The sequence below is a fragment of the Castanea sativa genome, chromosome 1 (assembly GCF_040712315.1).
Source record: "Castanea sativa cultivar Marrone di Chiusa Pesio chromosome 1, ASM4071231v1".
Taxonomy (NCBI): Eukaryota; Viridiplantae; Streptophyta; class Magnoliopsida; order Fagales; family Fagaceae; genus Castanea; species Castanea sativa.
The window spans coordinates 52,614,791-52,629,386 of NC_134013.1; the positions used below are offsets into that span (position 1 = coordinate 52,614,791).

General features: G+C 34.5%; 1 protein-coding gene across 1 annotated transcript in view; it reads left to right on the forward strand.

Moving 5' to 3' along the window:
• Window positions 1–3,792: 3,792 nt before the first annotated feature.
• Window positions 3,793–14,596, forward strand: part of LOC142622162 (uncharacterized) — a 32,510-nt gene continuing 21,706 nt past the window's right edge. The window contains exons 1-5 of the mRNA XM_075795593.1: window positions 3,793–3,931; window positions 4,060–4,321; window positions 4,457–4,511; window positions 8,074–8,597; window positions 8,902–8,935. Of these exons, the coding sequence (XP_075651708.1) occupies window positions 4,140–4,321; window positions 4,457–4,511; window positions 8,074–8,597; window positions 8,902–8,935 (795 nt within the window). The 5' untranslated portion in view covers window positions 3,793–3,931; window positions 4,060–4,139. The remainder of the gene's footprint in view (window positions 3,932–4,059; window positions 4,322–4,456; window positions 4,512–8,073; window positions 8,598–8,901; window positions 8,936–14,596) is intronic.

The window sequence follows — 14,596 nt, forward strand, 5'->3', positions numbered from 1 at the left end:
CGGTTTGGCCAGCGGTACAATATATTTCGGATACCGGTTAATATCGGTGTACCATTTCGAGTTTACCGCTATTTTATATATTTAATATATATATATATATATATATTTTCGGCTGAGAATCCAAATGCTAATACTAAAAATAATAGTTAAAATAATAATATAAATATATAAATGAATTTCTTTTGAGGCAATAGCATATCAATGACATCACGTCACTGACAAATAGTACTCAATAGCCATGACAAATGGTACTAAAATTTGATATTGAAAGTAACCTTCACGTGGGCTTGGCAGAAGACACAAAAAACAAAGAGGAAAAATGAAAAAGTATTGGAAAAGTTAATATAAAGTTGACTAGTAGACAGAAAGCATTCGGGTGAGAGAGCCAAGAAAAAATAAGAAGAAGAAGAAGAAGAAGAAGAAGAAGAAGCAGAGAGGAGGAGCTCGCCAAAACCTGAGCTAACTGGCAACATGAAGGCGAAATGGAGGTGGCAAGGTCAACGTGAGCAACAACAAGTTACTGTGGGAGGAGAGAGAGTAATTTTTAGTTTTTATATTTAAATCTAATTCTGTAATTTTGGTTTTGTTCCGGTCCAGTATATCTTTTTCGGTCGGAATCCAATATTTTATCTGGAATAAACGAAACAACCCGGTATGTCCGGTACTCAAACCGGTACGAAACAAAGGTGTTTCTGTACCGGCAAAGGTGGCGAGACTGAAAATACCGGCCATACTGGCCGGTACGGTACGGTATCAACTCCCATGTTTTGAATTAAAAAAGAAAACTCTTAAAATTTAGGATTTTTTTCCTTTCACCTTCAAAAAAGAAATTACAGTTACTATTTATCTTTAAAGTTTATCATTTTTATTTATTTAAGAAATCAAAAAATATTTCTAAATTATAATTAGGAATGACAATTTATATCTGACCTACGGATACCCAGTTCGGCCCGACCCTAATGGGTCAGATTTTACCTAGCCTGATAAATTATAAGGTCGAGTATGGGTTAAAAAAAAGACCCGAAGCGGGTCCGGGTTGGTTCAGGTTTTTGCAAAAACCCGGACCCGACCCGACCCGTTTATATATATATATATATATATAAAGTTAAAAATACTAAAATACCCCCTTAGCATATATATATATATATATATATATATATAATTTTTTTTTTATAAGTTAAAAAAAAAACCCTAACCCCATATTCCCATTTCACTCACTCAACCGCTACTTAGCCTACTCTCTTTCTCCTCTCCCACTCTTATGTTGTGTTAGTGATAATTTTGGGCCTTATTGTGAGCCGTTGATTGCCTTTGTGTCGTGTATCAAAGCCATCAATTATCTTCTTTTTCTTGTTCTGTTTTGTTGATGAGACTGGTATAGAGAAATGAAACACTTGTGGAGTAGCAATGGTTTATAATTTGTTCAATGAAGTTAGTACAGACTATAGAGGAGCTTGACTAATACGTGGTCTCACACTCTCCACTTTTATTTTTCTTTTGTTAATTTTTTTTTTCCTTTTAGCCCTGGCTTCACATGAATCACATCTTAACAAAATTTGCAGTATCAGCATAGTGGAAAACAATCTTCTGCACTATCAACCAATTAAATTCGATCTATTTTTTTACTGAATTAATGGTAGAAAGAGATCTTTGACTGGATTTAGTTTAAATTATTTGCCCATAACTATTTGCAATCTTTTTTTTTTATTATTAATTCTTTTCCTCTTTATGTTTGCCCAGATTCAAGCCTTGAATCTGGGCAAACATTTTTTTTTTTTAAATTATTGGACCACGATAAAGGCTTCAGGGAATTTTTTTTTTGGGATTGGGCCACGATTTGGGCCCAAATTGTGGCATGGCTGGCGGGGCCCGCGGGTGCACTACAGGACAGACCCGTGGGTTGGGTCCGAGTATCAAAAAACCCGACTCGAACTTAACCCGTTGCCATTCCTTATTATAATAGATGCAAATTATTAACATTTACAAAAAAGAAAGAAAAGAAGAGCCTCTAAGCACACGCAATACATGCATGCTCGGAGGCTAGTGTGTGTGTGTGTGTGTGTCCTACAAATTAGGCTAATGGATTGGGTTTTAGACCGATATTGAGGGTGTGCATTCACCCACAAATTTGATGAATTTAATTTGAAGCAACCCCATGCGATGTCTTTGATTTGCTCTTTGGTGGGTTGATGGGTTTGTAGTAGTTTAATTTTGAAGCTTGGGTTGGGTTGGATTAATGAAATTTTCAACTAAAAAAAATATTATCAAAAAATCACTTTATTAGTTTTTTAAAAATAAATGCATTTTAAATTTGTTAATTTTATTTATTTAGACTTTAAAGATTTAGTTTAAATTTGTTAATATAATTTATTTTAGTGATTAGGGGTTCAGTTTTGCTAAAATAATAATTTTAGGCTCAATTTTGTAAATTATAATAAGTTATTAAACAATGAATTTAAATAATTAAATGAAAACTGTTTATTATATAAAGGTTCAATAAGACAGCTCAACCCAAATGAAAACCCAATATTATTGGGATGTTTGAGTCGTTTTTTTTAAGAGCTATCATTATTTGATTTAAATTGAAGATTCCTAAAAAATAGATGGAATGAAATTGAAAAATACTTAAAATCCAACCAAAGCCATGCACAATCCAAAAGCATACACAATCCTCACTAAAGATGAGACAGTATCTTATAAAACGGTCTAACGGAATATCTCTCTCACAATACGTGAGATTCACATGCGATATAAAATGGGTGTTTTATAAGACCATCCCATAAGATAATTTTTCACTAAAATATGAGTAATGCTACATAGACAAAAATAAAATAAAAAATTTTATAACATTTTTCACATAGTTGACGTTGTAAGGTCTTATTGGTTTTTATTTAAGCTCATCACTGAAATCACTTTTTTTTTTTTTTTTTTTCACTAACAGGGCTACAAACGAGTCAAACCGAGCTAGGTATTAAACGTTCAAGCTTGTTCATTTAAATTTATTTTAAACACTAGTCTAGCTAAAGCTCATTACCAAACAAAATTTCATGTTCAAGTTTTGTACATTTTCTTGTCAAACAAGCTTAAACTTGTTCACAAGTACCTTGATTAACTTATTATTTTCCCGTATATAGTTAAATAATGAATAAAATTTCTTACCCCTTCACAAATTTATGAATTTCACTATGAATTTCACTAGTTATAGTATCAACATAAACTACAAATATGAATTTGATATTATATGAACTTAGTTACAAACTTACACAATTCATTCTCAAGTCTATACAAGTATATTTTTGAACAATTATACATATAAAATTATAATATTATATATAATTAAATCGAGTATGCATGTTCACGAGTTTGTTTACGAGCACATTATTATGTTTGAGCTTGACTATTTTAAAAGTCAAGTCTAAACTTGTGGTTGAGCTTAACTTGTTTGTTAAACAAACAAAAATGAAAATTTTTCCCCTAGTCTAATTTGAACCATTTATAAATAACTTGTTTCATTTACAGTCCTACCTACCGTTAATAATTTGCCATGTCACCAAATGTGAAATTTGTTATTAAATTTATTGTGTCCATTTTTCAAAAAAAATTCAAACCCCAAATTTCACCCTAGAAATTTTCCCATGATATATTGAAGCCTATTTTGTAATATTGTTTTAACAACCTAACACATATTTTCACAATAATTTTTTACCCACATATTTTCAGATCACTTAAATAACCTAAATAAAAATCTCCCACCAAACTCCTCAGTCACTTCAAAACAAAGAACATAAACAGTTTAAAAGGAGAATAAAGAATTGGGGTACAGCTTAAACGAAAGGAGCGAAGCTTGAAATAAGCTTCGGTCGCGCCATAAACCGTCACACTCGCTCAACACCAACAGTAACGCTTCACGCGCATCCCTCTCAATTCCAAGGTTCTCTCTCTCTACCTTCTCTTACACTATTTCCCTATGTTTCTCCAAACCCTAGTTCTCTGTTCCTTTGTAACAATTCTGCAATTTAAAAATCCCTAAAAATTAATCAAACTTACTTTTGTTTGCAGATTTTAAGAATTTAATCTTATTTATATGCGGCGTAATTAGTTATTATGGCCGTTAATCCTCGAAACTGAGAGCTCCGAAAATGGCTCAATTGAATGCAAATTTGTTTGATTCCTCCGAGGTTGAGGCCGAGGCTGAGGATGGAATTTTTGAGCTTGAGCATCTTCCATTGTCACAAAGGCGAAAGCTTTTGAGGGCTTCAACTAAGCGCCATAAGGGTTTTGGTGGCATTGTCCAAAATGGAAGTGAAACAAAAATATCTATGTCAGTTCTCTCATTTATTTAATATAGTTTTTTTTAGTCATTGTTTGTTTTTAATGTCATTATAGATTTTATAAGTGTGGGTTTAGTGCTAGAAAAGCATTGTTTTTTTGTTTTTGTGTTTTGGATTTTATGCAGGCCTTGCGTTGATGTGGTTGTCAAAAAAGAAGATTTGAACTGTGATTCATCACAGGTAATTTAGCATTGAGCAATGGATTTTTTTTTTTTTTTTTTTCTGTGAATGAGGTCTGGTTCAAATGACACTTCTTAGTTTGTGGGTTTAAAACATATTGGATGCATGTGTGTAACCTACTGATAAATTTTAAAAAAGAGGGGTTAAAGTGTTTAAATACACTATTTGTCCCTTTAAGTGTAGGCCATAGGAACTAAAATGCATAATTTTAAGTTTGTTAGGGACCAAAGCAATCAATTTTAATTTTTAAAGGACTTAAATCACTTTCAATTTCAAGGATTAAAATCGCTCATGAGATAAATTTTAGGGACTAACAATATATTTTGATAAAAAAAATAAGTGGCTTCTCTAGGGGCTCTTCAGCTTTTAAATAGAAGAACCTACCCTATTAGCTTGTTTTGTAATGGGATTTTTGCTTATTTGTGAAGTAGCATGAGCTTTTCTAGACAGCCCCTGAAAATTTATCCAAGGTTAGCTTCTAAAAGCTGATACAGCTTTTTGTACTTTTGAAAGCTGCAGCCCTTCCAAACTCGCCTTTATTGTTTGAAGGTTTGAATTTTTTCATGTATTAAGAAATTCAACGACTGCTTTACTTGTTCCAGAATAAAACTTTACTTTCCAATTAGTAACTATTGATTCTAAAGTGCTTGAATATCAAATAAAGTCATCTTTTAAACTTCGTAGAAATGGAGCCTATTTTATGGTGGCATAATTTGTCATCTAAATTTTGCAGAGTGTAGAGAACTTTTGGTAATGAGGTTTTCATTTAATATATATTAGGGGTGGCAATATTTAACATGACACGAGAACATGACATGGATTTTTTGTGGGTTAGTGTTTAGTGTAAATACCTAAATGAGTTTGTGTCAAAGCGGGTTGACCTGCCTTGACATGATTAATAAATGGGTCAACTCCATGTGGACTTGCTTAACCTGCAATCAACCCAAAATGACTCAATTCACATAAATAAATGTCATTTATCCAACATAAGTTTAAATTTTAAATATAGAAAGTGAGAAATTAAAAGAATTTTACTGATTATATTGATAAATTCTTAATTTTTGGTCATTTTTTTTAAATGAGTTAGAAATGGGTTGTGTATGTGTCAACCTAACAAGACTTGTATATTAACCGAATTATGTGGGTCATATCATGTCAACCCACTTAATAAATGGGTTGTATTAGGGTTGAGGAGTTTTGACCCATTTAGTTGAATATGAGATGAACACGACTTGCTAACTTGAACTGCCACCCCTATATATTAGGTGCTTTAAGACTTGATGGTCAAGAAATACTAAATAGCGAAAGCTTTTGATACCTTGGATTAGTAATTCATAAAGATGGAGAGATTGTAGACTATGTGAATCATATGATAAGAGCATGGTGGATGAAGTGGAGCACATTATGAGTATTGTGTGATTGTAGAATACTTATTAAGTTAAATGGAAAATTTCATAAGATTGCTATAAGACCAACTATATTCTATAGTACTGAATGTTGGCTTTTAAGAATTAACATATTTATAAAATGAGTGTAGTTGAAATAAGAATAGATATATTTTTTTGATAAGTAGTTAAAATAAGAATGTTAAGATGGATAAGTGGAAATACATGAAAATATATGATTCCAAAGATAGGGGTGACCTCTATTGATGAAATGATGAAAAGATGAGGCAGAGTCGTGTGAGATGGTGATAAATGGTATGCCTTCAGATAGAATAGAAACGGAGGAAAAGAATACATCCGGCCGATTCCGACTAATCTATCGAGGATTCATAGTCAATATCAAAAAATTGGGATTCAGGTGATAGCCTAATGGTAAGGACTTCCTTTGTGGTGCCTTATGTTGGTGGTTTGGACCTCACCTCCCTCTTCCTCACTATTCACCTATTAGAAAATAGCCGACCCCACCAAATTTGGGGCTATGGTTTTGTTGTTGTTGTTTGCTATATAATGTTTTATTATTTTAGAATATGACAAATAATCAATCCTAGGAAAAGAAACAGAAACAGTCATCAGTATTCCTTATGTTGTCTATAATCTTTTGTAATTGCAAATATGCTTCCCAGCCATTTAATTTTGTTTTCATGATTATAGGAACCACACGAATTAGGATACGATTGTAATGGAAGTTGTTTACATTGATCCCGTGGTCAGTTTATAACACCCCTCCCATTTGCATCAAGATTGGATATGGAGTTATGTATGCATGACCCATGTTCAGTGATTCATATAAAAGGTCTTGAAACTAAATTTATAATCTGTTAGGCATTGCAAAGTAAAGTGAATATTTGCTTCAAGAATTTATTATATGATGATTGTGCCAAGTACTTTGGTTTGAACGATTTACTTGCAGTTGTTATAATTGGGTTTAGACATATTAGAGCACAATAACATTGAAAAGATATAGAGGTCTTAGACATTGGTGAGAATATAATTCAAGGCATTAAAGCATAGGATTGATTACAGCTACTTTGGTTTGAATAGAAGTTGAGCCATATTAATTAAAAGAAAAAAGAATTTTTTGAGTACTCCGTTGATGAAATGAACCTTTAGTTTCTTTCTATTCTCTTTTCCTTTTTCCCTGCATTGACAATATATTATTAAGTAGGTAAAAAGGTAGAGCTTTTTGTTTATTATAAGTAAACACAAAACGAATTTTATTCTAGTAAAAATAATAGGTTGGCTAATACTTTAAAGAGTTAAGAGTAGATTTATCCTTTATATTGTGGTATTTATAAAAATAGATCAATTGTACCGTGGGAGACAATGGAGACACACGGTCAACAAAAAGAGTGGATACCAACTCTATAATGAGTTAAGGGAGACTCCCAACTCTTTCTTCCCTTGGAAGGGCATTTGGAAAGCAAAGGTTCCCAAAAGGGTGGGTTTTTTCCTATGGACGGCAGCTCATGATAGCATTTTTAAATTGGATAATCTCATGCTAAGAGGTCGCCCTTTGGCAAATCGGTGTTGTATGTGCCAGTGCAGTGGGAATTTGTGGATCATCTCCTTATTCACTGTCATGTGGCAAATATTCTTCTATTGTTTAGTTTTTTCTTCTCTTGGTTTAGTCTCTTGATTGTTTTCTTTTGTGTTCTGTGTTGTGCTTTGCTGTGTTCATTCTCATGAACACATTGTATGTTTCTTTTTATTTTTATTTTTTTTTATCAATAGTAATTCTTATATTATCTATCAAAAAAAGAACAAAAAGAGTGGATACCATGTCTCTTGTCTAATTAAATTAATTAAATTGCTGTGAGAATTTTATAAACTCTAGTAGTCTTGGTAAATCGTGTAAAGGGCAGTTAAGAAATAAATGGATTGCTAATGAATTGTGGAGTGAGGACAGATTCAGGGATGAATCACTTTGTGAAGTTTGAGTTTGTTATCCATTGTCTCATACACGTGGTTTACTTACCCAAAAAAAGTCTCCTACATGTGGCTCCTGTCTCTCTTTCTCTATTTATCTATATCTCTTTTTTGGTTATTAGAATATCCCTTACTTATCAAAAAAGAAAAGAAAAGAAAAGAAAAGTAAATAGAATATCCTTGTTCTGCAGGGTGTTCTCCCTTTCCCTTCTGCTTGCTCTGCGAGAGTAGGAGATCAGCAATTGTCAAAGAAACAAAATTATGATAGTGAAGATCCCAGCGGAGTTTCTTCTGAAGATCCATGCTGTAGAATTCTGCTTGACTCTGCAATTGATCATTGTTCACAAAGTTCTACTTGCGGAAAATATGTGGGTATGCCTGGAAATGGCAACCACCATGACACTCAAGTAAATGCATATCCCTATTCTGAGCAGAGAAGATGTAGTGGAGTTAACACTGATAATGTTGGAGAAGAGAAAAAACATGATGTTGATGATTGCACTTTGCACAAAAGTCAGACATTGCTGGTGGTTCCTGCCAAAATTAAGGTTGAACATTCTGACAACTTGCTAAATTCATTGGGTAATGGTGTAAATGGCTTTGCTGGTGATGACATGTCAGCAGTTGCGGTAAAAACTGAAATCCCCAGTGACTCTCCTGATGATGATCTTGATCACATTGTGCTGAAAGAGCGGCGAAGGATGCTGCTATCAAGGTGCCATTTTGTTATTTATCATTATTATGCAGTGGTGCCTATTTCTTTAGATACATCATGAACTTATGATGTGTCCTTGTTGTCAATATGTCTAGTTTTCTAAGCACGTGTCTTTTCAATTTCCTGCCACACAAACACAGCGCGCGCGCACACACACACACACATACGTATATAAATGAAAATATGGTGTGTAAATATATAGATGTATGTGTGTGCTTACGTATGTGTATGTGCATGTGTATTTGCATATGGATGTATGTAACGTAGAACTAATCAAATATGGTCTTTCTATGTTATTTTGCAGGAAACTGTTGGAGCTTGCTAACCCACTTCAAGAGGTAATTCATTTTTCTGCTATTTGATTGGTTGAAGATATTTGTAGTTCGTGAGAAGTAATAGGGTATTCTTTCAATACCCTCTTATGCAATTTTATAGTAAAACCATTGTTTTTTTTTTTTTTGGGGGGGGGGGGAACAGGCTTGTTTTCCGGTATTTGTTTGCAACATAAAAAATAAGCTGGAAAAAATTTCCCGATGTTTGGTACGCATAGAAAATCAGTAATGTTTTCTATAATTCCAATCCAAAACTTTCGTTTATATCATGAATATAATATAGAGCAAGTGCATGAGTATATAACAATTAAGCTGTTAGAAATGGTTTGTAACATGTAGCCAACTCAAATTTGGGTTTCATGAAACGAATCTTAGAAACCAACAAATCATTTGCACCAATGATATCAAGCACAAGCAGAATCAGAAACTATTTGAAAAGGTTGTTCACTGTGGGGAAGACTGGTCATTTTCTTTAGGAAGGAGGTGTGGGAATTGTAGTCCTGTTGTCACCTGATATGCGAAATCACTGTCATTGGCTCATATCCTCTTACCTCTACAACATTAATTAATTGATTAATATATTTTTAATGTTTGGGGGAAAAAAGTAAGGGAGGACCAAAAAGTTGACCTGATCCCATGCAGACCCATCACGGGTCTAAAAAATAGTGACCCATTGAAATCATGTAATTTTTCCCTGAACCCGAGTGTGTCAAACTCTCAAACCCAAACATTACCCAACCCGACCCTTTGCTAGGTCTATCTATATCTCAACGATGAATTTGAAGGAGCTAAATCCAGGTGGGAGGTTGGTAGTCAATTAACTTATGAAACCCCTGCTTCTCTCCCTTGTTGGCTTTGAGTTCCTTATTGACAACTTGAAATATGAAAAGGCCTGAACCCTAGCTTATTTGGGAAACCCTAATTTTATGGCTTTGAGGTGAAAGTGTAAGGTATGCATAAAAATAAGTTTTGGATTATGTTTTGATTGCTAAGGAATGTGTTGATAGCTGATTAAAAAATGGTATACAGGTTTTACTATGTAAACTGGATTTGGCAAAGGCATACGATCTTGTAAATTGAAACTTTCTGTTACATAAGTTGGCGAAATGTGGCTTTAGCAAGCAGTGGAGGAAATGAATTATTTATGTCCACAGTTGGATTTTCTGTTCTGGTAATGGGAGCCCTAGTGACTTTTTTGAAAGCTCCACAGGTTGAGACAAGGTGATCCAATATCGCCTCTTTTATTTTAGTGGTGATGGAGGCTTTAGATAAACAGTATATAAGGGTTTTACAGTGGGAGGTCAAACAATGAGCCATTGATGATCTCACATCTTTTGTTTGCAGATGAAACTTTGATTTTATGTGGTTCTGAACCTGAGCAACTTGGGTATCTGAAGTATGTGCTGTTGTGTTTTGACGTGGTGTCTGGCCTAAAAATCAATTTAAGCAAATTTGAGATGGTGAGGTCCCAAACATGTCAGTTTTGGCTGAGATTTTGGACTGCAAAGTTTCTACCTTGCCTATGAAATATTTGGGGTTACCTTTGGGGGCTAGTTATAAATCTAAGGCTAAAAGAACTGATTTTGGAGAAGATGGAGAGAAGGTTAGCAGGCTGAAAGAAGTTATGTTTATCAAAGAGAGGCAGAATCACTTTGATAAAGAGCACTCTATCTAGCTTGCCTCCCTATTTTCTTTCCTTATTCCCTATTCCAGTAAGTGTTGCTCATTCTCCTGAGAAGTTACAATGGGATTTTGTGCGTGGGAGGGTTAGGGGATGATTTCAAATTTATTTAATAAACTGGAAGGCTGTATGACAGCCAGTCTGATGTGGTAGTTTGGGTATTGGAAGCCTTGTACATTTTAATAATGCACTGTTGGGGAAATGGCTTTGGGACAGCCAGTCTGCCACTGACACTGATTCTTTATGGAGAAATGTAGCAGCTACGAAGTGTGGGTGTATTTTGGGTGACTGGACTTCCTATGTGCTTAAGGAACCTTATGGTGTGCTCCTTTGGGAACCTATCCGTAGAGGACGGGGAGGTTTTCATGATATGTTGAGTTCGGGGTGGGTAATGGACTCAGAGTTTGTTTTTGGCTTGAGTTATGGTGTGGAGACTAGAGATACAATCCTAGAGGATGCTTCTCTGATGATGTACTACATGGTTAGAAATAAAGAGGTGTTTGTGGCAGATAATATGAATTGGAATTCTGGGGTACTTCACTGGGATATTTCGTTTACTAGATCTGTTAATAATTGGGGGGTAGGGATTTTGCAGTCATTTCTTGGTCTTCTCTATTCATTTAAAGTTACTAGGGTCGAGGAAGACTGGATGTGTGGGACCCATATGGTATTTTTCAGGTTTAAGTCCTATTATCGGGCTCTTACTACAGGTTTCCCTGGAAAAGCATTTGGAAGGCTAAGATTTCTATAATTAGCATTTTACACATACAGAAGCTTGGGACAAATTCTTACCATGGAGAATCTTTGGGGCAGAATATATGCCTTGTCGATTGGTGTTCCATGTGTAAGCACAGTGGGGAGACCACTGACCATGTGTTACTTCATTGCGACTATGTGCATGATCTTTGGTCTATGGTGTTTTGTCTTTTCGGAGTGCATTTGTTATGCCAAAGAGTGTGGTAGAGGAGTTGGAGTGCTGGAAGCGGGGCTTTGGTAACCATCATGCTGCCGATGTATGCTCCTCATGCCTCATTGTGTTATGTGTACCATTTAGAGGGAGATGGATCTCTGTACTTTTGATGGGATTGAGAGTTTTTCTGTGGATGAGGCGATCCAGTGGGTGTAAAGGAAAATCTTTGAGAGAGTCTCAAAAGGCTTTCTGGTCACAAAGCCACATTGAGAATGTAGAGAGAGTCTTGAGAGGAGAAGCAGAAAACAGAAAACACACACATGAATACATAACAAACTTTTCCTCTCTAAAAATTTCAACTTTCATCCTGAGTCCATTTGTTTTTCTTGTTTTTGATTTCCCTTTCTTTGAATTTAAAACACTATTTTGAGAGACAGATTGACCAAAATATTTTGAGAGAACAAACCCAAATTGAGAGGGGACAACCCACAATCTGTACAGCTCCATCCATAATCCCAAGTCTCCAAGTACGAAAGCCCACACACAGAACCAACAACAAATACTTATCAAAAAAAGGAAAAAAAGAGTGTTTTTCTGTGGAGATAAAATTGTCTCCCTTATGATCTGTGTTTGACTGGTTTGCTGCCTTAAATGGCCATTTTTTGTCTACCTTGGAGGATTCTATATTTATGTAATTTTAGTTGATGCTTTGTTGTATCCTAGTGTGGGGACCACTTTCGTTTAACGTTCAATAAAACATTAGTACTTATATAAAAAAAGTATAAGGTATGCATAGATGGTTAATGCAAGGTATAATATGAGGGATGCAAGTGTGCTGGGCACCTTGTACTTACTAAAAAAAAAGGTTGTGTTGGGAACTTTGTAGGTTGATGCCTGGATCCTCGAGTCTAACACCTGCCTGGGCACTTGTGATGTGTTGGTTGGTGCTAAATATAATTTTTTGGCTATGATACTTTGGTGTTGCATGTTTTGCTTGAAAAAGAAGGAATGTTTTACTTACGGTACTGAATTGATTTTTTGTTTACAGTTTTGAAAATTCGCTAACTTTTGTACAAATGTGATAGCCAAATTGGAGACTGAATTTTTTTTTAAAATTTTTTGGAACTCAGTCTGTTCATATGATATTCATTTTAATGAAACAAATAAACACAACAGTGTTACTTAAATGCCCTGAGATGGACCACAGAAGGTGGGTTCAAATTTAAGGTAATATGGGAAGTTAAATGGTTTAATGCTTTAATTTTTGAAACTCGCAACTGTTTTTGACATTTCTTGGAACAGAGCACCTCACCTATTTTGTGACCGAGGGAGTATTATTTAGGCATTTATGGACAGAGAGGAATTGGCTTTGGAGAATTTGTTTCTTTGAACATTTTACGTGTTGATGATGGAGTGACATACTAAGTCTTTCAGACTTCTTTGATTCCACGTGTTTAGTTGTTTTCTTTTGTGTGTGTACATATGCATATACATACATACATATATGTGTGTGTGTGTGTGTGTGTTCTTTTAAATTTCCATTATCTCTCTTTTTGTGCCATTAGTTCTCTCTTGTATAACTTTGATTAACCCGTGTGGAGTACCTTCGCTATTCTTTTATTTACTGAATTCACTTCTCAAATAGTGTAAAAAGCTAAATTCCGCCTTTTTGTTACAAAAACTGTTTTAAAATGATCAAACTTGCCATAAAATTCTTCAATTCCTCCACATACTTACACAGTGTTGGAAAAATCTGAAGTATCTTAACACCCACGGATTCTATGCTGTAGATTGTAATGCAAAACACTTGTTCATATCCAGCAATTAGTAAATTATAGATAGTTTGTATATTGTTGCTTTCCTGAAGAATTAGTGTCCCTTCTATATGCTTGGGTAAAGTTTCATTCCTAGAAGAGGATTTTATAATAAAGGGTCATTATGAAATTCACCTTTGACCTCAGTCAGCCTATATTCTTCTCTGCTGCTGTGGAGAAAGAGTTCTTGCTCAGCATGAACTTAGCTCAAAAGGTAGAGAAGAGGATTATTGGACTGTTTGGTATGTGATTTCAAACAACAGTTTTTAAAATGATGTGAAAACTGTGGTTTAAATAGTGTTGTGAAAATACGTGTTTGAAATACTCATAATGCAAAAAATGTGTTTGATTCCATATTTCTAACATAATTGTGAGTTTGGTATGTGTATGCTTTTTTTTTATTTTTTTATTTTATTTTTAAGTGAGGTCTCATCTAACATATACAGTAGAATTACTAATGTTTTATTTGATGTGAGAGATTTTCCCACTTATTACTGTTGCTTTTGCTTCCCCCTATTCTCTTTCTCTCCTCAAACTCCTATCTCTATTCTTTCCTTTGTTTCTCTCAGAGGGTCTCTGCTCTGTCTCCTCAAAATTCACAGGTCTCTTTCCTTCATCTCCCTTAGTGATATCTCCATACTCTTCTTTTCCTTTTAAATAGATTTCACATTTGGATCTATCAATATTGTGAGATGGGTTTTGTTAAATTGGTACAAAAATTCTAAATTCCAAGGGAAATTGCAACATGCATCACTGATAGTGTGTATGATTGTTATTTACTTCTAAATCTTGGATTATTAAGATTTGTGATAAAACTCCACGGTCTATATCCACCACATTTATTTTCATGGTTATCACTCCGCAGGTTCATAATATTATATAGGGCCATTTCTTATCATCTTAAAATCTAAGGATTTAATGGTGAATCGGTGATGCTCATAACAGAGTGCTTCCCACAAGATACAAAGAAGACAGAGACCTGTAGGCCTGAAAAAAAAAAGGAGTGGAAAAGGAAACTCTGGAAGAAAGAGAAAGAGAAGAGTCCCACCTGCTGTTCAGTGTTTGGTCAAATCATGTGGGTCCCACAATTTTCAATATATTTACAACAATGCCACTCAGCAATGTTACTCAAAAACTAAAAACTGATCCGGATGAGTTTTCAAAATATAGTGTTTAAACACCCTAAATTGAGAACTGTGACTCAAACACTATTAATTGAACACCCTTGCCAAAGTTGTTTGGAATCACATACCAAACAGACC